At 38.2% G+C, this 20,029-nt stretch overlaps 3 protein-coding genes across 4 annotated transcripts in view; 2 read left to right on the top strand and 1 right to left on the bottom strand.

The window, feature by feature from the left end:
- LOC309496969 (protein NLRC3-like) overlaps nt 1-20,029 on the top strand; it is a 213,465-nt gene that overhangs the window by 65,759 nt on the left and 127,677 nt on the right. Inside the window, exons 7-8 of one of the 2 annotated variants that reach the window (XM_082167171.1) lie at nt 13,512-13,573; nt 13,790-14,037. The exons of the other annotated variant lie outside the window; for it this stretch is intronic. Coding sequence (XP_082023297.1) covers nt 13,512-13,573; nt 13,790-13,905 — 178 coding nt within the window. The 3' untranslated portion in view covers nt 13,906-14,037. Of the gene's footprint in view, nt 1-13,511; nt 13,574-13,789; nt 14,038-20,029 lie in introns of those variants that run through there. 2 annotated transcript variants of the gene reach the window in all.
- LOC309497034 (uncharacterized protein) overlaps nt 1-20,029 on the bottom strand; it is a 221,368-nt gene that overhangs the window by 119,772 nt on the left and 81,567 nt on the right. The window lies entirely within an intron of this gene.
- Nucleotides 14,242-20,029, top strand: part of LOC309496971 (protein NLRC3-like) — a 316,482-nt gene continuing 310,694 nt past the window's right edge. Inside the window, exon 1 of the mRNA XM_082167175.1 lies at nt 14,242-14,966. The gene's annotated coding sequence lies outside the window, so the exon portion shown is untranslated. The remainder of the gene's footprint in view (nt 14,967-20,029) is intronic.

Below are 20,029 nucleotides of genomic sequence, written 5' to 3'. Positions count from 1 at the left end.
TGGCTCCCCAAACCAACACAGACTGTGGAAACTTCACACTGGACTTCAAGCATCTTGGATTGTGTGCCTCTCCATTCTTCCTCCAGACTCTGGGACGTTGGTTTCCAAATGAGCAGCAAAATTTGCTCTCATCAGAAAAGAGGACTTTGGTCCACTGTGCTTTATTAAATCCAGAGTCAACGCAGCTGTTTACCAGGACATTTCCAGAGCACTTCATGCTTCCTTCATTTTCCAGCAGGATTTGCACCTGCCCACACTGCCAAAAGAACCAAAACCTGGTTCAATGACCATGGTATTACTGTGTAATTACTGTGTGATTTCATGTAATATTAAATTTTTTTTTAAATCCTGTTTTCGTGGGTTTTATGAGCTGGAAGCCCCAAATTATGTACAAATAAACAACAAAATACTTGAAATCGTTTAAGTTGTGGGCCCTGAATCTATGGAAGTTTTACGTTTTGAATGGAATTATGGAAATAAACTTTTCCATGATATTCAAATTTTTTGGAAAGGGTCTGTATATATATATAGCATTGTGGTGCGAATGTAAGAGGTTTGAGAAAGGTTTACCACACTTTTAACAGAAATGGCAATATATGATCGACTACGCCACCCCGGAAAACCAGGGAAATAGCCCTAAGGGCACACAGGTTCGTTTTGAGTGGATGGGTGAGAGTACATGAGACATATATAGAAAAATAGAAAAGTTTATTTTGTTCGTCAATGTTGAATAATAAAATATCTAGAAACTTCAAAGTTAAAAACTCACATTGGCATTAATAACTGAACACCATCAATTAGCATCTATTCATACACACACAGTAAATAAACTCAATTTAAAGAAAACAATTTTGCCAAGAGCAGAGGTATCTGGAGGTCCAGACCGGCTGCCAAATTGGAAAACCAACCTGCCCAAATAATCCACTACAAATACCCACACACGTGAAGGGTTAAATGCCTGAAGACACACAGCACTAGGTGTGAACACACCACACAAATGGCCAGTGGCGCCTCCAAGGGGGGGCCAGGGGGGGCCACGGCCACCCCCAAAATGACACTGGCCACCCCATTGGCCCCCCCAACCAGAAAGAGTGGAGTTTTTAGTATAGTGATTTTATTTTATAAATTAACATAGTTATTAATGAAACACTATATTAAAAAATTAAAATAATAAACTTGTATTATATGAGCTGTATAATACGCTCTCAACCCCTCCCCCTCTTTACGTGCATTGCGGCAACTTCGCGCACTTTACACGTGCAGCCGCCATAGCCGCAATACCGCGAAGCATGCAGCACATGGACATGGTTCGTTCAAGTTCAGGAGGATCAAGCAACGCAGGAGAGGAAACTTAATGTAAGTAAAACTTGGTTTTCGTATGTCATATAAAAATTCTGTCATTAATTGCTCACATTCGTGTCATTTCTAAACGTGTAAGACCTCCGTTCATCTCCAGAATGCAAATTAAGACAGCAGAGTATGACGTTCAAGGCCCAGAAAAGTTCCTAGATGATCGAAAAGGTAGTCTATGTGACATCAGTGGTTAAACTGTAATTTTACGAAGCTACGAGAATACTTGTGCAAATAAAACTTTATTCCACATTTTCATCTGTCTGCGTCACTTGTGTTGGTGGTGGCGCTGACCGACTCGATAGATTTCATACAGCGTGAGTCTTTCAATTAAATTTAAACAGCTTAGTTAAACAACAAGTTTTAATTTTATTAAATTGAACAAGCGCAACATTCAGCATTCAATCAAATAGGCCTATTCTAAAAGATGTAGGCTATTATTAATAATAATTTTATTTCAACACAATATCTAGTTATTTCGAAATAATATGTGTGCATGCATCTGTAAATCCGGTGACGCGTGTATTGATTTTTATTAATAAACAAGTGTTTTCTCTAAAAGTGTCGACTCGGCTGCAAAGATGAAGTTGACGATCGCCATCTCTGTGTGAACGCGCTTATAGAGAGAAATGCACATAAATAAGCCTAATGGATTACATAATCAGAGAGTAGCCTTTTTCTTTTTTCGTTTTGAATTATTTCGTTTAAAGACATTTCAAGCTTTGTGTATTTGATTTATTTGTCATGTCTGTGTGAGGCATACACCGAGTTTCGTTAAGTTAGGATGTGCTCTAGTTCACGTACAATGCAACAATGCAAGTGAGCGCGCAGGCGCCTCCGTTATATTTGTTTCGTAGCCTATTCATTAAATACAGGCAATTGGTTGATGAAAAATTGATTAAAATTAAGATACAATTTATACAAAACGAAATTCACTTTAAAGAAAGGCTTTTCTACAAAACAACTTCAACTTCAACGGTCAAAATCATGTCTGACCCGCTCCATGTCTCATATTGCACATCCTTACTCGCTCATGTTGTTCTGTTCACTTTTCATAAATCAACATAAATGGAAAAAAAAAATAACATTACAATATTTTAACAAATATGAAACTAAATGCGTTTTTTAATGGCTACAACATTATAGTAGGCCTACATACCCTCTAGTTGTACAAATTTCTGCACATTCATTTAATTCTGAAAGTTGAAAGGTATTTGTTCAAATCAAGTTCACGGATAATTACGCGTGCATTTATTAATCATTATGATACTAAAATCCTAACAAATAGGCTATGCTATGTACAAAAAATCGAGCTTCCCCTCGATGTTGTTATTCAACAGATGAGCCCATAATATGAACGCATTTACACGTTAAGCATTTTCCTCCCATATAAAACCAATGTGGCTTAATGCAGATTAGAATGTCCCCTTATTTTTTCGAAATAACGAGATATTATGTCGATACTAGGCTGTGTCCACCGCGTGGTCTCCTTTTTGATCAGCGGAAAAGATTTTTGCTTGTTTCGGATCTGACTGTCCAGCGTATTTGAAAAAGTTAAGCAAACTTTCCTGTCTTTTTTACATTTTTCCTCTGAGTGAAACGATCGAGGCTATATACAGCAATCTCGACTCGTACAACAAGCGCGCACGTCACAAATATTGAACACTACACAAAAAGTAATTTTATTTTTTTTCATTTAGGCATTTAATTTTAGTGACACGGGAGGTGCCGGATGATGGATCCAATAAAAAAGGTTCCGGATCCAATGTCGGAGGTGACGGAACGTGTTCCGGCTCAAATTAAGCGCTGGTATTGTGCCACCCTAACATTTTTGCTGGCCCCTTTCGGCCACCCTATGAAAAAAATCCTGGAGGCGCCACTGCAAATGGCAGCTTCGCCTTCACCCTCCAGAAACCCCCAGCTCCTGCAACAAAGACAAAATTGAGAAACACACAAAACATGAATACAATCCAAAAGAATAAAACAAGTCAAATCATTCAAAGATCTAAACCACTTGACATAATTAGGACTCAGTACCACATAAAAACAAGTTGACATTGAAATAAACCAAATGATCAAACATACAACCATACATTACCCACAGTTAAACATACATTCATACATACAATGCCACCGAAAACAAAACGTAAATAACCAGCCGTGGTCAGTTTCTTCTTGTTATATAACAAAAACGGCTACTCATACCTGTGAGGCGTGGGCAGCCAGCACACAGCAGACGAGGAAGCCAGCTTACAGGCCAAGCCTGCGGCAACCACGGATAACGTCACAAGGGCGATACCAAGATGCATGCCATGTGGCAACCACACATCCCTTATATCAAATAAGAAAGGGGCGGGGGCTTAAACTAAGCACAGGTGAATGAGATCCTCATTAGTGGATTCAGTCACCCTGCTATATATATATATATATATATATATATATATAATTTATCAATTTATTTGTTCTAGCACTGCAGTATTGTGGATTGGACTGTTACTTACCTGAATTCACTTGGGGATACTGAGCAGCAGTATAATAGCTTTCCTGTAGCTCAGTGGTAAGAGCATTGCGTTAACAACGCAAGGTTGTGGGTTCGATCCCAGGGGATTGCACATACCTATGTATAAATGTATAGGATAATGCAATATAAGTCGCTTTGGATAAAAGCGTCTGCCAAATGCATAAATGTAAATGTAAATAATAAAATAGCAGAAAACTGGAGGTACTGGCAAGTTTATTTATAGGTATTTCTATATAAACTCTGTATTTTTCTCTATCTGACTTAAAAAAGTTATGAACAGTCTTAAAGAAAACAAATTGATGACATACTTGTAAGACTAGTCTTAGCAGTTTATACAACTGGTCCCTGCAGATTAAACTGTCTAATTAGTTGGAGAGTAAAAAAATAATGTGATGTGAAGTGTCTTTTTTTGCCAAGGTAGTACATTTTGGAACAAATTACCCATGTGCCTACATTGTAAAATAAACCTTCTAATATTTCATAGTTTAATAATGCATTTTACATTTTGAGAGGATGATAGACTATTATTACATTTCATTAATAGATAGTCTGTTCATTTTAATATTATTTCTAAACACATGATTTCTGTGAGAAGACAGCTCAGAAGAAATCAGCCGAAACAACAAGGAAACGGAGGGTCAAAACAGCTCAGAAGAAAGCAACAAAAACAAAGAAACTGGTGGTCAAGACAGCTCAGAAGATAGCAACCAAAACACAAAAACCAAGGGTCAGGACAGCTCAGAAGATGGCAACCAAAACAAAAAAAACAAGGGTCAGGACAGCTCAGAAGATAGCAACCGAAATACAGAAACTGAGGGTCAAGACAGCTCAGAAGATAGTAACCGAAATACAGAAACTGAGGGTCAAGACAGTTTAGAAGAAAGCAACCGAAACAACAAGGAAACTGAGGGTCAAAACAGCTCAGAAGAAAGCAACAAAAACAAAGAAACTGGTGGTCAAGACAGCTCAGAAGATAGCAACCAAAACACAAAAACCAAGGGTCAGGACAGCTCAGAAGATGGCAACCAAAACAAAAAAAACAAGGGTCAGGACAGCTCAGAAGATAGCAACCAAAACACAAAAACCAAGGGTCAGGACAGCTCAGAAGAAAGCAACCAAAACAACAAGGAAACTGAGGGTCAAGACAGTTCAGAAGAAAGCAACCGAAACACAGAAACTGAAGGTCAAGACAGCTCAGAAGATAGTAACCGAAATACAGAAACTGAGGGTCAAGACCGCTCAGAAGATAGTAACCGAAATACAGAAACTGAGGGTCAAGACAGTTTAGAAGAAAGCAACCGAAACAACAAGGAAACTGAGGGTCAAAACAGCTCAGAAGAAAGCAACAAAAACAAGGAAACTGAGGGTCAAAACAGCTCAGAAGAAAGCAACAAAAACAAAGAAACTGGTGGTCAAGACAGCTCAGAAGATAGCAACCAAAACACAAAAACCAAGGGTCAGGACAGCTCAGAAGATAGCAACCGAAACACAAAAACCAAGGGTCAGGAAAGCTCAGAAGAAAGCAACCAAAACAACAAGGAAACTGAGGGTCAAGATAGTTCAGAAGAAAGCAACCGAAACACAGAAACTGAAGGTCAAGACAGCTCAGAAGATAGTAACCGAAATACAGAAACTGAGGGTCAAGACAGTTTAGAAGAAAGCAACCAAAACAAAGAAACTGAGGGTCAAGACCGCTCAGAAGATAGTAACCGAAATACAGAAACTGAGGGCCAAGACAGTTTAGAAGAAAGCAACCAAAACAAAGAAACTGAGGGTCAAGACAGCTCAGAAGAAAGCAACCGAAATACAGAAACTGAGGGTCAAGACAGTTTAGAAGAAAGCAACCAAAACAAAGAAACTGAGGGTCAAGACCGCTCAGAAGATAGTAACCGAAATACAGAAACTGAGGGTCAAGACAGTTTAGAAGAAAGCAACCGAAACAACAAGGAAACTGAGGGTCAAGACAGCTCAGAAGATAGTAACCGAAATACAGAAACTGAGGGTCAAGACAGTTTAGAAGAAAGCAACCAAAACAAAGAAACTGAGGGTCAAGACAGCTCAGAAGAAAGCAACCGAAATACAGAAACTGAGGGTCAAGACAGTTTAGAAGAAAGCAACCAAAACAAAGAAACTGAGGGTCAAGACCGCTCAGAAGATAGTAACCGAAATACAGAAACTGAGGGTCAAGACAGTTTAGAAGAAAGCAACCAAAACAAAGAAACTGAGGGTCAAGACCGCTCAGAAGATAGTAACCGAAATACAGAAACTGAGGGTCAAGACCGCTCAGAAGATAGTAACCAAAACAAAGAAACTGAGGGTTAAGACAGCTCAGAAGATAGTAACCGAAATACAGAAACTGAGGGTCAAGACCGCTCAGAAGAAAGCAACCAAAACAAAGAAACTGAGGGTCAGGACAGCTCAGAAGAAAGTAACCGAAACACAGAAACTGAGGATCAAGACAGCTCAGAAGAAAGCAACCAAAACAAAGAAACTGAGGGTCAGGACAGCTCAGAAGAAAGCAACCGAAACACAGAAACTGAGGGTCAGGACAGCTCAAAAGATAGTAACCGAAATACAGAAACTGAGGGTGAAGACCGCTCAGAAGAAAGCAACCAAAACAAAGAAACTGAGGGTCAAGACAGCTCAGAACACAGCCAAGAAGATCAGACAGGTAAAGCTACCTAAAGTAGGATCCTGGACTTGCTTAAACGTTTGTGTACACCTTATCATACATGTGAATTTCCATGTGAAATTAAGGTTGTTAATATTGAGATATTCTGCCCTTTGCATCTGCTCTATAATAGCTTTATCCTCTGGAAGGTTAGCTATTGTAAAGAAATAATCAATGCTATTCACTTAACCTTTCAGTAGTTTTAATGTTATGGCTAAACAGTGTGATTTGTTTGTCTAGTAAAGAACAAGTTGACACTGATATAAATGTTATAAATTCTGCATTAATAAAGGAAACCCCATTGTTACAGTTACTTTTCTTTTTTCCACACTTACAGGGATTCCTGGTGGAAAGTGTTTTAAAAGTTTCAGATTTTCACCAAGCAAAAAGGACAATATTTCATTAAATGGGTATTTAATTATAGCAAATTATTATGTAATGTAGATCAGCCCCATTATTTTTTAAAAACAAGTTATTTAATGATCTCATTGCCATGGTTCAAATCATTCTTTCTTTTGTATTCCTATGCATCTAAGGCCCTGTTTACACCTGGTATTAACCCTCTGAGGTCGGCAAACGCGCCCCCGCGTTTTGCTGGATTTTCTTCTCCTCACAACGTCGCAAGACGACGTAAAGTACATGAATCTGATGAGTTTTATCGAGTTGATATCAATAGCGTGCGCTCTCTGTAGGCATATTCATATTTTGCCGCTATGTGAAAAAATCCAGCAAAATGCGCCGGCGCGTTTGTCGACCCCAGAGGATTAACTTTAGCCTAACCATAAATTGTGATTATATATATGATCACCCACATCAAGACGCCGCTGCGGTGGTGGAGTCCACTTAAATGTTTATAAAGGTATATGGCTCATAAATGTGTGACAAGTATTCGCTGAGTTTTGTTTCAGTTTATAGACGTGCTCAAGAAAAAAAAGTTCACCGCGACGGAGAGGCAGAACGCACACCCTGTTTATTTTCTTTATTTTACAAAAGCACAATGTTTTGATTTGATTGTAAGTGGACACATACAAAAGTAGAAATATCACAGATTCTTTTTTGATATTTCTTTTTTCTGTATGACCATAAATGACGGAGTAATTTAAGTTTATTGTGCTACAATGTGAAGAAAATCCAGCAAAACGCGGGGGCGGGTTTGCCGACCCCAGAGGGTTAACTAAAAAAAGTTGGTTTAGGGTTTAGTTACCCTTTAACATTTGTAGAAAAAGCTTTATATATTTCACTGCATGGAAATATTCTGAATGGTAGACATATGAATAATGTGCTGTAAAGTAAGACTGTCATGGGATAATGGACCATTTTCCCCCCTTTTTTATTTTGAACTAAAATTCCCCAGTGACAACATACTTCACTCCGGTAACACTTTATAATAACTGCACGCTATTAATCATTAGTTAAGCATTAGTAAACAGTTAGTTCATCATTTATAAAGCATTAATAAACATTAATAAGCAGTTTATAAATACAGCTATAAATGCTTTTTTCCTTTAAATTTTTTCAATTTTTTCTATAATGTGTTTAATATTTGTATTTTAATTTGTGTGATAATAAATGCTTTATTAACATGTATTTCTACTGTAATTAATGGTTAATTCAGGTAGTTGTAAAGCATTTAGTAGTGGTAGTATTTTTGTGAGCTCATCTAAAGTGAGGACTAGTTATGCCTTATAAAGCATTTATAAAGGAGATTTAAAAACTCAGAACAGAAAAAGGAAACAAACACAACACAGTAATAGAGAATATAGAAATATTTCACGATGCAAAAAAAATTTAACTTTACAACTGTACACTTGACGTGAAATGAAAAATAAACTTCTGCAATATAATGAATAAAAAGCAAAAAATTTACAAAAAACGTTTCAGCCCGAGAGTTTCAGCAAAGCCCGTCTACGGAAAGCCTGTTCACTCCAATGCCCTATTAAGTCCTATTGGTTGTAGTTCTAATCAGAGTTCCACTGGGGGCGCTCGCCATGAGTGCAAAATGAATGGGAGTCAATGGGGCTAGACGGCTAAATTTGTCTCTTTCACCCGATTGCCGTTGAGAAATCTCAGATTTGATTGTAGGTTTTGCAAGTTCAACATGGGTTATAGGTCAAAAGTTGAATGAACGAGTACTTATGTCCTTTCGATTTCTTACAGGTTGAGTTGTTGTTGCCCATAACATGCAAACATTCTGCTGATTGGTCAGTGAAGGACTGATTACGACCAGAGATACCGCTTGATGGCATCGTGGCATCCGAAGCGGGACCAGAAACAAACAAAACAAAAACTCTTCTAGCAAGTGTGTTTACCTGTGTCAGCTGTGTTGTGTGTTTACCTGTGTCAGCTGTGTTGTGTGTTTACCTGTGTCAGCTGTGTTGTGTGTTTACCTGTGTCAGCTGTGTTGTGTAGTTACCTGTGTCAGCTGTGTTGTGTGTTTACCTGTGTCAGCTGTGTTGTGTGTTTACCTGTGTCAGCTGTGTTGTGTGTTTACCTGTGTCAGCTGTGTTGTGTGTTTACCTGTGTCAGCTGTGTTGTGTGTTTACCTGTGTCAGCTGTGTTGTGTGTTTACCTGTGTCAGCTGTGTTGTGTGTTTACCTGTGTCAGCTGTGTTGTGTAGTTACCTGTGTCAGCTGTGTTGTGTAGTTACCTGTGTCAGCTGTGTTGTGTGTTTACCTGTGTCAGCTGTGTTGTGTGTTTACCTGTGTCAGCTGTGTTGTGTGTTTACCTGTGTCAGCTGTGTTGTGTAGTTACCTGTGTCAGCTGTGTTGTGTGTTTACCTGTGTCAGCTGTGTTGTGTGTTTACCTGTGTCGGCTGTGTTGTGTGTCAGCTGTGTTGTGTGTTTACCTGTGTCAGCTGTGTTGTGTGTTTACCTATGTCAGCTGTGTTGTGTGTTTACCTGTGTCAGCTGTGTTGTGTTTACCTGTGTCAGCTGTGTTGTGTGTTTCCCTGTGTCAGCTGTGTTGTGTGTTTCCCTGTGTCAGCTGTGTTGTGTATTTCCCTGTGTCAGCTGTGTTGTGTATTTCCCTGTGTCAGCTGCGTTGTGTGTTTACCTGTGTCAGCTGTGTTGTGTGTTTACCTGTGTCAGCTGTGTTGTGTGTTTACCTGTGTCAGCTGTGTTGTGTATTTCCCTGTGTCAGCTGTGTTGTGTAGTTACCTGTGTCAGCTGTGTTGTGTAGTTACCTGTGTCAGCTGTGTTGTGTGTTTACCTGTGTCAGCTGTGTTGTGTATTTCCCTGTGTCGGCCGTGTTGTGTGTTTACCTGTGTCAGCTGTGTTGTGTGTTTACCTGTGTCAGCTGTGTTGTGTGTTTACCTGTGTCAGCTGTGTTGTGTGTTTACCTGTGTCAGCTGTGTTGTGTGTTTACCTGTGTCAGCTGTGTTGTGTGTTTACCTGTGTCAGCTGTGTTGTGTGTTTACCTGCGTCAGCTGTGTTGTGTGTTTACCTGTGTCAGCTGTGTTGTGTGTTTACCTGTGTCATCTGTGTTGTGTGTTTACCTGTGTCAGCTGTGTTGTGTGTTTACCTGTGTCAGCTGTGTTGTGTGTTTACCTGTGTCAGCTGTGTTGTGTGTTTACCTGTGTCAGCTGTGTTGTGTGTTTACCTGTGTCAGCTGTGTTGTGTGTTTACCTGTGTCAGCTGTGTTGTGTGTTTACCTGTGTCAGCTGTGTTGTGTGTTTACCTGTGTCAGCTGTGTTGTCGAAGCCTCGAGAGAAAAGAAAGTGCAGAGCGCGAAAGCACCAAAGTGACTGAAGGATTGCCGTAAAGCAGTATCTCTGGTCGTACGATGTGTACGACGTCATTGACATTTTTAAAGACTTTTTAAAGCAAATAAGTGACTCTAAAAAATCTAACACCCAGCAATGTGTAATTTCTTTGCATCCCCTTTCGAAAACAACATTCAAATTACTAGACAAAAAATTATATCCTGAGAAAAGTGGATTTTGAGGGGTATAGCACCATAGACCTCCATTCATTCTGCACTCGTCCTGTGAGCGCCCTCATATGTCTGGAACAAGAGTGGAACTGCAACCGGAAGTTTATTGAGTGGCACTTCTCCCCTCATTAGACTTTCTCTGGTTTCAGGCCCAAGACCGGCCCACTTTTTCCATGGTGGAATTCCAAATTAGCACTTTTTCCAAACTGGATAAATGAAGCAACAGTTCAGCTCTTGTGTAGTTTTTATTAATACCATGGTTCAACAAATAATGTAAAGGTTAAATAATAATTCACTTAAGCTGAGAAGTTAACAAAAAAAATTCCACTATTCCACAAGGATAGGTTGATAAATTAACAAAAGCAGAAGGAAAGAAAGAAAGAAAGAAAGAAAGAAAGCATTTGAAATGTATCCCACTCTTCCACAAAGAGGCATACTGAACTAATGTTTACAGATTTAGCCTATTTGTATTCAAAAATGTTAAAATCGAATGCTTTTTTAATAAAAAAAAACTGATACCTACTCTCAGATAAATGAGGCCTATGATTAATCAGATGCAAATAGAAATATAAAACTAGTCCTAATTGAAAGAAAACAAGTTGACAAAAAGATTGAATCCAATATTGGGTGATAATATAGTATAATGAGAGATTTATAAGCAATTTTTTGTAGGCTGGTCATTTTTTACTGGGAACACCACAAGTGTGACTATGTGCCATTTTGTACATAAAATAAAAGTTTATCAAAACAAATTTCCTGGTGAAAAATTAAAGCAGACTAGTGTGATCAACTGTGCAAATTTTTTCATAGCTTGAGTTTTGTTATCATCATCAATATTAAATTGCATAATATTTGCAAAGTCTATGAATCGCCATGTATTGGGTGATACAAAAAGGCTAATATTTTAATTAAATTTTATATTTTGCTTGTGAATAGGTTGACAACGCTACAACAGTATTAGCCGAATAATTACGTTGCTAATGCTAATCATTACTAGACCTATCTCTCTTTACCTGTTGCCACTTGTGTTTGTCCTCTTGAAAATAAATCTGTAAGCTTGGCACATTTGGCAGCATCCTCCTCCAATGCCTTTCTTTTTTTCAACCTGGCTTTTCTCCACCATTTATAAATTATTTTTATAACTGTATCCACTGTATGTCCGAGTGATTTCACTGTATTCCTCCTTTTGATTCTAAACTGAACTGAGAATTGGATAATAGACCAACATAAATGACTTAATTGGGGAACTTGAGAGATGAAACCATGCTGATGGTCTGGGTCTGGTGGAGTAGTGAGTTTGATGTGATTAAACTCGAGGTTCTGTGGGGTGTGGACTGGATTGACTCCATTCCTAGAGCTTCCCAACCAATCTTTGGGGTTTGGACCACAGCCTTGCCAGCAACATCTGGGCTCGTCCCTCAGTGGACTCCGCTGTGGGCTGTCGGCTCTGGGATGCTTTGGGTCTGTGCCATCGGCCAACCACCATCTTCACCACCAGGGGTTCGGGTATCATCATCCCGCCTGGTCTGCGCTCACCACTCCTTCACCATCACCTCGCCCTCCTCCAAAACCCAATATGTCACCACTATGTTCTGTTAGTTTCTGTTTTCTAGGACCTTCAGTTTTTCATTTGTCACGTGTCTTTGGTTACGGTCATTATTAGTTAATTTGTGTTGCATTAATTATCTTGTTTGTGTTTATTAAGTTGTACCCTTGGATTCATTCTCTGTGCGATCACCGGTTCATTTAGTTGTGTTTGTCTTTGCCTGCCTGAGGTATTGTGATTAAACTTTGAGTGTTATGAACTTGATCTGGCTGTCTTCGCCATCCTGCCTGAAACACCACTGTGACATGTAGAGCTCTTATTATAGGATTGATCTTTACATTAGTTGTCTAGAGTTAATTTCCAAAAACTGAAAGGCTTTTGACTTTTTTTTTACACAGTAAGCTTTGTGAGGTTGGACTGTATATACATTTGGTTCTACACCACTTTCTTCATCGTATTTGAGTTAACATTTATTTCAAGTAAGGAAAATGATTGATATGAACTGATGACAGTATGAATGATCATGAATGTGACAAGAGATCAGCAGAATGAAACGCAGAGACGATCTCCTGATAGTGTGCTTTATTTCTCCACACACTGTCTGACACTAAATGAATAGTGCAGATCAGCGACGGTACACACACTCACAGTATCGCTGTTAAACACAGATGATCACGGTGTAATTCCAGTCTTACAGGAGCTTCAGAGCTCAATCTGCTGCCTTTATCACCACAACATCTTCTTCTGAAATGATGGTGTTTTATCCTTTATTAGATCTCCACGAGCACAACAGCTTTATATGACAGGAGCGACACACACACACACACACACACACACACACACACACACACACACACACACACACACACACACACACACACACACACACACACACACACACACACACACACACATACACACACCAGCCTCTGTGCCTCAGCTCACACTGAAACATCTCCATCATGAACATGACAAAGTCAAGATGATATTTGTGTGCGTTTATAATCAAAGACACACAGAAGGTGTTCAGGGTCAATATGACAAACTGAAATGTGTGAAATATTTCAACAAATCCTCCTCAGATTAGACAGAATCATCTGGAAGGAAGACATCAGATATCAGCGAGTGTTTGTTTCAATCTCAACTAGCTTTGATTCTCAGTAGAGACTGTAGTTTCAGACTCGGCTTTATTCAGTATTTCTTGTATTATTATTATTTATCACAAACTCTGTGCTTTTACTTCACAACAACTGACTTTCAGGACGTTATATACATATGTGATCGTAATGCCATCATTTTTAGGTGAAGGCGGATAATAATAAGACTATAAAGCTCTGGTAATGTGCCGATTACTGAGATTTATATATTCTATATGAGCGCACACTGGACTGTCCTGTTTAACACACGATACAGGTCCGTATAATTGACTATGAACAAAACGATTTAATGTTAAACACTTTTCAAATGATTCTTCCACCTTTAATTCTCTGCAGGAACAAGACAACACAAGAAGATGGAAACCAATCTCTGATGGAAACATTAATGACACAGAATCGTAGGTGAAATCCACAACATTGTATGTCACATGATGTCATTTCTGGATAATCCTGAATCGATTAGAAGAACATATTTCAGACTCATAAGAATCGTCTCAAATGTCACATCAGCTGAGAAACTGAGCTTCTCCAAACACTGAATCAACTGAACTAATAGTTTGACAGAATGATCCGATGACGCTCCTGATTAATCAAATACGTGTATATTTGTTCAGAGGGAAAAGACTTGAAGATAAAGAAGACCAAAGCAGAGAAGTGCAGTGATGAAGAAATGCATTTAAAGAGAATCTGTTACATTCAGACTGTGATTCATATGGACATTTCTGTGTAATGTCATTGATCTTAACTTGACATAATATTATGGCCAATATTTCTGGATTTAATTGAAGGTCTGAGAATGCTACTTCTCTAGAGTTCATAGAAAGCAGAAGACTTTACTGACTGACTGAATCCACAAACTCTCTACTGGTGGGGATTTCGGTGTTGTGATTGACAGCGCTCTTGATAAATGTCCACAGGCCGACTCTCATCACTTAATTCAGAATATAAACCATTCCTGGAGACACTTGATGTGACTGATGTCTGGAGATGGACGGGGTTTATTTGTTGTTGATATCTGAGGTAAAGCTGTGGTAAAGTATGCAAACATCACGTGATCGTCACTACGGGAAGCAGAAAGTGTCTTCAGACTTCACGTCTCTGTTTTCAGCAACTCTCGCCGATCGGTTTCATCAGCCGATGTCCAACACACCTAACATGACACATTCACAAGAGGAGCACATGGCAAGAACACATGAGGGAAAAGGGAATCACATGACAGGGACCTTGACTATAGGTAAATTACAAAATTGAAGACATGAAACGTGAAAACAAAACCCAAACCAGCGTGACTTTTTTTATTCAATTATCTACAGTCATCTACAATGCTCTCCAAATCTCGTGAAGCCTGACAGTGCACTTGGAGAACCAAATAAGAGACACAGACACCAGATTGCTGCTCAGTTGTTTCTCAGTTTAATACAGTTGGACAGGGGATGCATGTGTCAGTATAAGGCACAGGTGTCAAACTCAGTTCCTGGAGAGCCACAGCCCTACAGAGTTTTGTTCCAACCCTGCACACACACACCTGCAGTTTTCAAATAAGCCTGAAGGACTTGATTAGCTGATCAGGTGTGTTTAATTAGGGTTGAAGCTAAACTCTGCAGGGCTGTGGCCCTCCAGGAACTGAGTTTGACACCTCTGGTATAAGGCGTTAGCCTGTTTTCTGTTTGTGTCCAAGTTGTAAGCAGGAAAACCATAAAGAGGAAGCATAGACAGCGCACAGAATGCAAACTCAAACAGGGTGACGGAGAGCCAAAACATATTTTACACTGGCACAAATATCACATCACGGTAAGTCTTCAGGAATTAATTTTCAGGATTATAATGATATCGAGCTCTAGGGATTCTGCTTTTAGTTTAGATTAATTTACAGACTCTTTACAATCTGAAATATACAGAGGTGGAAAGTAAACATGTAAATGTTCAACACTTCCGCTCTTCTGTAGGCCAGGCGTTGATTCACAGACGATCAGCTTTAGTGAGAAGATCGATTATGACAAACAGATGTATTTTTGATGGCTACAGAAAATATATACTCTCCAATTAAAGTGTCTGGATTGTGATATTTAAAGGAAGAAGCCAGAGTAAATAAATTATTTCATATTTTTATTTCACCTATGTGAAAATGCTCTATGATAATAGTAATAATAATAATAATAATAAACTTTGAGCCCTCCCCATTAAAACAATTGTTTATTCAGAGGCTACACTTTTTCTTTAGGTTTTTAATGCTTATTAGTATTATTCAAATTAAAGTGACAGTAAAACAACAAACAAAAAAATCATTAGGAAATGCTAAGGCGGGGCTGCGCCAGTGTTAAGCTAATTTCTGATGAGGATATATATATATATATATATATATATATATATATATATATATATATATATATATATATATATATATATATAAAAAAATGACCGAATCTTTTGAGCTGATTCTTTTACTCCACTCGTCTTCCTTTATGTGAAACGCCAGAGGAAGACTTTATCTGAAAATATCACTTTCCAAGCATCATTACTTTTCATTTCCGCTTCTCTTGGTGGGTTGTGTTGGTCAAATGTGTCTGTTTCTTCATTTGCACATTATCATAGACACGGAAAAAAAGTGTCTCTGATAAAGATGATTCCTATCAGCTGTAAATCTCCTCATCTTAAACACGTTGTGTCTTTTAGGAGACATGTGATTCACAAAAAGAGCGATGAAGAATTGAATTTGGTGTTTAAGTTTAAGGTTGATGACTTTGACTACACTGTGCATGTAACATCAGAGATGATGAAATGCTTTGGGTGTGGGACTGTAGGGCATGTGATTCGCCCGTGCCCAGAGAGAGCAGGTGAGACGCGGGCTGTTAACGCAGTGGACCCGCCGCCCGTTCGGGCCAAAAGCGGAGCCTCTTTACCTGGCGAACCGCAGAGAACTGGTCAAACCGCGACTAGAGTAGCTGAGTCAGTGTTGTTTAATGAGGAAGAGGTTTTGTTGGACGCTGACATTGAAATCAAGTTCAGTGTTTTTAAATCAAACACTGAACAAGTTACAAAAGTGTCAAAGACGAATCCCATGAGCTGTTCTTCTCAGTCTGATGATGGGTTGATGAAGAGACACACAGATGGATGTGGAGAGTGCTTACTCTTTCACCAAAATTCAGTCCTTTTTACAAAGAACCAAAGGCTTTATACTTGGACTTATGTTTGTCAGTTTGTGACTGCGAGATAAACAACATAAGGTAGCACTTGTATTACAAAACATTCAGTGGCACATGCCAATCAAAAACAGACGTGACACAAATAACACGTTTGAAAAATTAATACTGACTTTAATGCATTTAATTGATATATAAAATGTTTTTTTAAATAAAAAAAATGAATTAGGCTATTTATTTAGGATTTAGTGTAACAATTACATCAGTATAGACGTCGATTCTTCTGTCAGTCACTACTGGAGGTGTCACAAGTTCACAACATACGGTGACATGTTCCGCGACTCTGTGTCAGTGTCGGCACGATAATGTCAATGATACATGCCACTATCCACTGGCACATGCCAATGAAGACCGGATGTGCCAATAAGCATAGTGACGTGCCATCAGCATCTGTGCGTCATATATTTGCTTCTTATTTATTAAATCCAGGAAATTGATTGATGAAACATTGTTTAAAATTAAGATACAATTTATACAAAACAAAATTCACATTAAAGCAAGGCTTTATTCAAAACAAAACTTAATGTGGTCAAAATTATGAGAGTCTAGAAAGCGGTAAAGCTCTAGGCATTGATGGCCTTCGTGTGGACTTTTATAAAGTTTTCTGGCCAGTGATTGGCTATGATTTGTTGCTTGTTCTCAGAGACATTTTAAGTAAAGGACATTTACCATTGAGCTGCAGGAGAGCAATCCTCACTCTTCACCCCAAAAAAGGGGATTTACAAGAGATCAAGAACTGGCGGCCGGTGGCTCTGCTCTGCACTGACTACAAACTTTTGTCAAAGGTGTTGGCAATGAGACTGAAAAAAGTTATGGAGCATATTATTCATGTTGACCAGACTTATTGTATATCCAATAGGTTTATATCTGACAATATAATTTTAATTTATGATGTTTTGGACCTCTCCAATTCATTGGGTTGTGAATTTTGCCTGATTTCATTTGATCAAGAAAAGGCCTTTGACAGAGTCGAACACCAGTATTTGTGGCAAACGTTAGATGCGTTTGGGTTCAGCTCTGGCCTTATAAACATGATCCGAGTCTTGCATAGTGACATTGAGAGTATTTTAAAGATCAACAGTAGTTTAAGTGCTCCTTTTAAAGTTCATAGGGGGGTCAGACAAGGATGTTCATTATCTGGTACGTTGTAGAGCCTTGGCCGTAGAGCCTCTTCTGCGGAAATTAAGACTTTTTTCTCTTTTCGGTGTAAACCTTCCTGGAGTTTTTAAATTATCTGCTTATGCCGATGATGTTGTTGTCATTGTCAAAAAACAAGAAGACATTGACACCCTTGTAGAAAATATTAATGTTTTTGGTGTATTGTCCTCTGCTAAAATTAACTGTGGGAAAAGTGAAGCTGTAACAATCAGTGATGAGTTAAGTAGAAAACTTGTTTTACCTGCCAGGTTAATTTGGAACAAGGGTGGGTTTAAATATCTTGGTGTTTATCTTGGAGATAATACTTTTGTGTGTATTGAGAAAATGTTTTAGAAAAATTGGGACAATGTTTTAGAAAAAGTTGAAGGACGTCTCAAAAAAATGGAAATGGATCTTGCCACAAATCATTGATGTGTAAACTGAATTTGGTGACACTACAGTGTGCAACGGTGAAATTAATGACTAATATTTGTAGTAGCGCTTTTTGGGTTTTGCACTTTGCAGACTGTCTCACGGAGATCGATTTAAGTGTCGATCAATCGGAGTGTCATTTGAGTTTTAACAACGTTTAGCTCATGATTTATTGATCTGGGAAGTTCAGATCTGTGAATACCTTTACTGAACCTCTTACTTGAACTAAGCACTGTTCGTATTTCTTTATCCTTAAGTCCAAGTTCAAAATAAAACTCTATGAACTGCTCCATTGTTAACGTATGGAGTTCTGAAACACGGATTAAACAGGAAGTGTTTGTCTGAACTCGCAACATTTTTGAAAAATAAGGTAAGATTCAAGATTTTTAGAAGTAATAATACAGAGTTGAGTGGCTCCTCACTTTTGTTGTGTAAATTGTCAGGGGAAAATAAAGAGGATTCCCCAGTTGACATGCCACCTTAGCATGAAATCTGCCGCTGATTACAGCAATGCCACCCTGTCTGAAGATGCCAAAGGACATCTGGCAAGCTGACACTGCTGTAACAGTGGATATCAATCATGAGGATTATCTTTCAGAAAGATCTGCAAGGGCTTTGAAATTTTGTAAAAAAAAAAAAAAAAAAAAAAAAACACCAACGGAAAAGGCTAAGAAGGCAATGCCATAAGTCCAGGCGTATAAATAACTTTTACTGAAAGAGATCTGGTTTAACAGGTTTGAGTTCAGAAGAAAACAACTCCACAGTCCTTTATGAAAATGCACGATTTAAAAGTGTCATGTATCTTTTCACATTGATCTAGACTTAATAAACAGCACTGACACATTGTTTATACAGTTTTTTTATTGCGTTCAAAACTCAAAGCAATTCTTTGCTTTACAGATTTAAACAACAGCTTTTTGATGCCTCATTTGTCTCTGTTTCGCTGTTTCTCTTCATAAATAGCCATTCATCTCACAACCTTTATTTCAACTCATTTTGATTAGCACTTGTAAGAGCAATTTTCAGAGATTCAACAACACATTTTACATTTTGCAACTGTTAATCCTGTAACACTGCTTCTGCTTATTTTATCTTAAAGAAATAATAATTATTCTAGTTCTTAATAACGTTTCAAATTTCATTTCAATTTTAGTTGTCAGGATTGCCATTACCATAATTTAATACCCGACTTCAATGTTTTCTCTAGGAGTTTATCAATCTGCTTCTATGATTCATACTAACTTTTGAGGCTGCGCTCTCTGCTTGTCATACATTTTATGATTATCACTATAAATCATTCGTTAGATTTGTCTCTCTATATCATCTAAAACCTTATCAAAGCGTTTCATTCAAAACACAATCATCCTTTTAGTGACCGGTACTTTTAAAATATTTTGCAACTCATTTAGCTCATCTGTAATTTACATCAACCGGTACTTTTTATAGTTCTTTCCTTTCAAAAGGAATTCCTTACACTTAATATCTTTCAATCTTCTTTACAACTTTCAAAAGTTTATCTATCAACTTTCTTTTCTCCCTCATTTACTTTTACAGTCATACAGTGGGCATTTACAGTCACTGAATGACCCCGCTGACCGCAAAAAAACACTCTCTGTTATCCTTCCTACAGTCTTATCACTGTGATCTTTCTAACATCTCCACCCTACTTTACACCCCTGAAACAGTGTGTTCTATTCAGGAAATGCAAACAGAGCCACTGATAAGTTCTCTGCATTTCCCCCCACTGTCCCAGCTACAAATTCAATTACAATAGCCGAATAATAATCTTCATCATATTAACATTGATTTACTTTCTAACCCATATTAACACAGACTTTTCTTTAAATTTGTGTTATTTTGGCACTTTCTTTGTTTGGAGCCAGTCAAGTTACTGTTTATCTTTCCAATCAGAATCAAACTTTTACAAAAACATAATCTGCAAATCTCTTTAAACTGAGAGCTTCAGAGCAGAGCTGCTTACAGCATTTGCTCTCTTTTGTATCAGGACTATTCAGTTACTCTTCATACAGTATAAAGAAATTTAGCATGTCATTAATTTCATTAACACTGATTTGATCGCTTATT

This window comes from Leuciscus leuciscus (assembly GCF_965113295.1).
Source record: "Leuciscus leuciscus genome assembly, chromosome: 4".
In the NCBI taxonomy this organism is placed as follows: domain Eukaryota; kingdom Metazoa; phylum Chordata; class Actinopteri; order Cypriniformes; family Leuciscidae; genus Leuciscus; species Leuciscus leuciscus.
The sequence above is the reverse complement of the archived record's forward strand: the minus strand, read 5'-3'. Positions and strand labels throughout refer to the sequence as shown.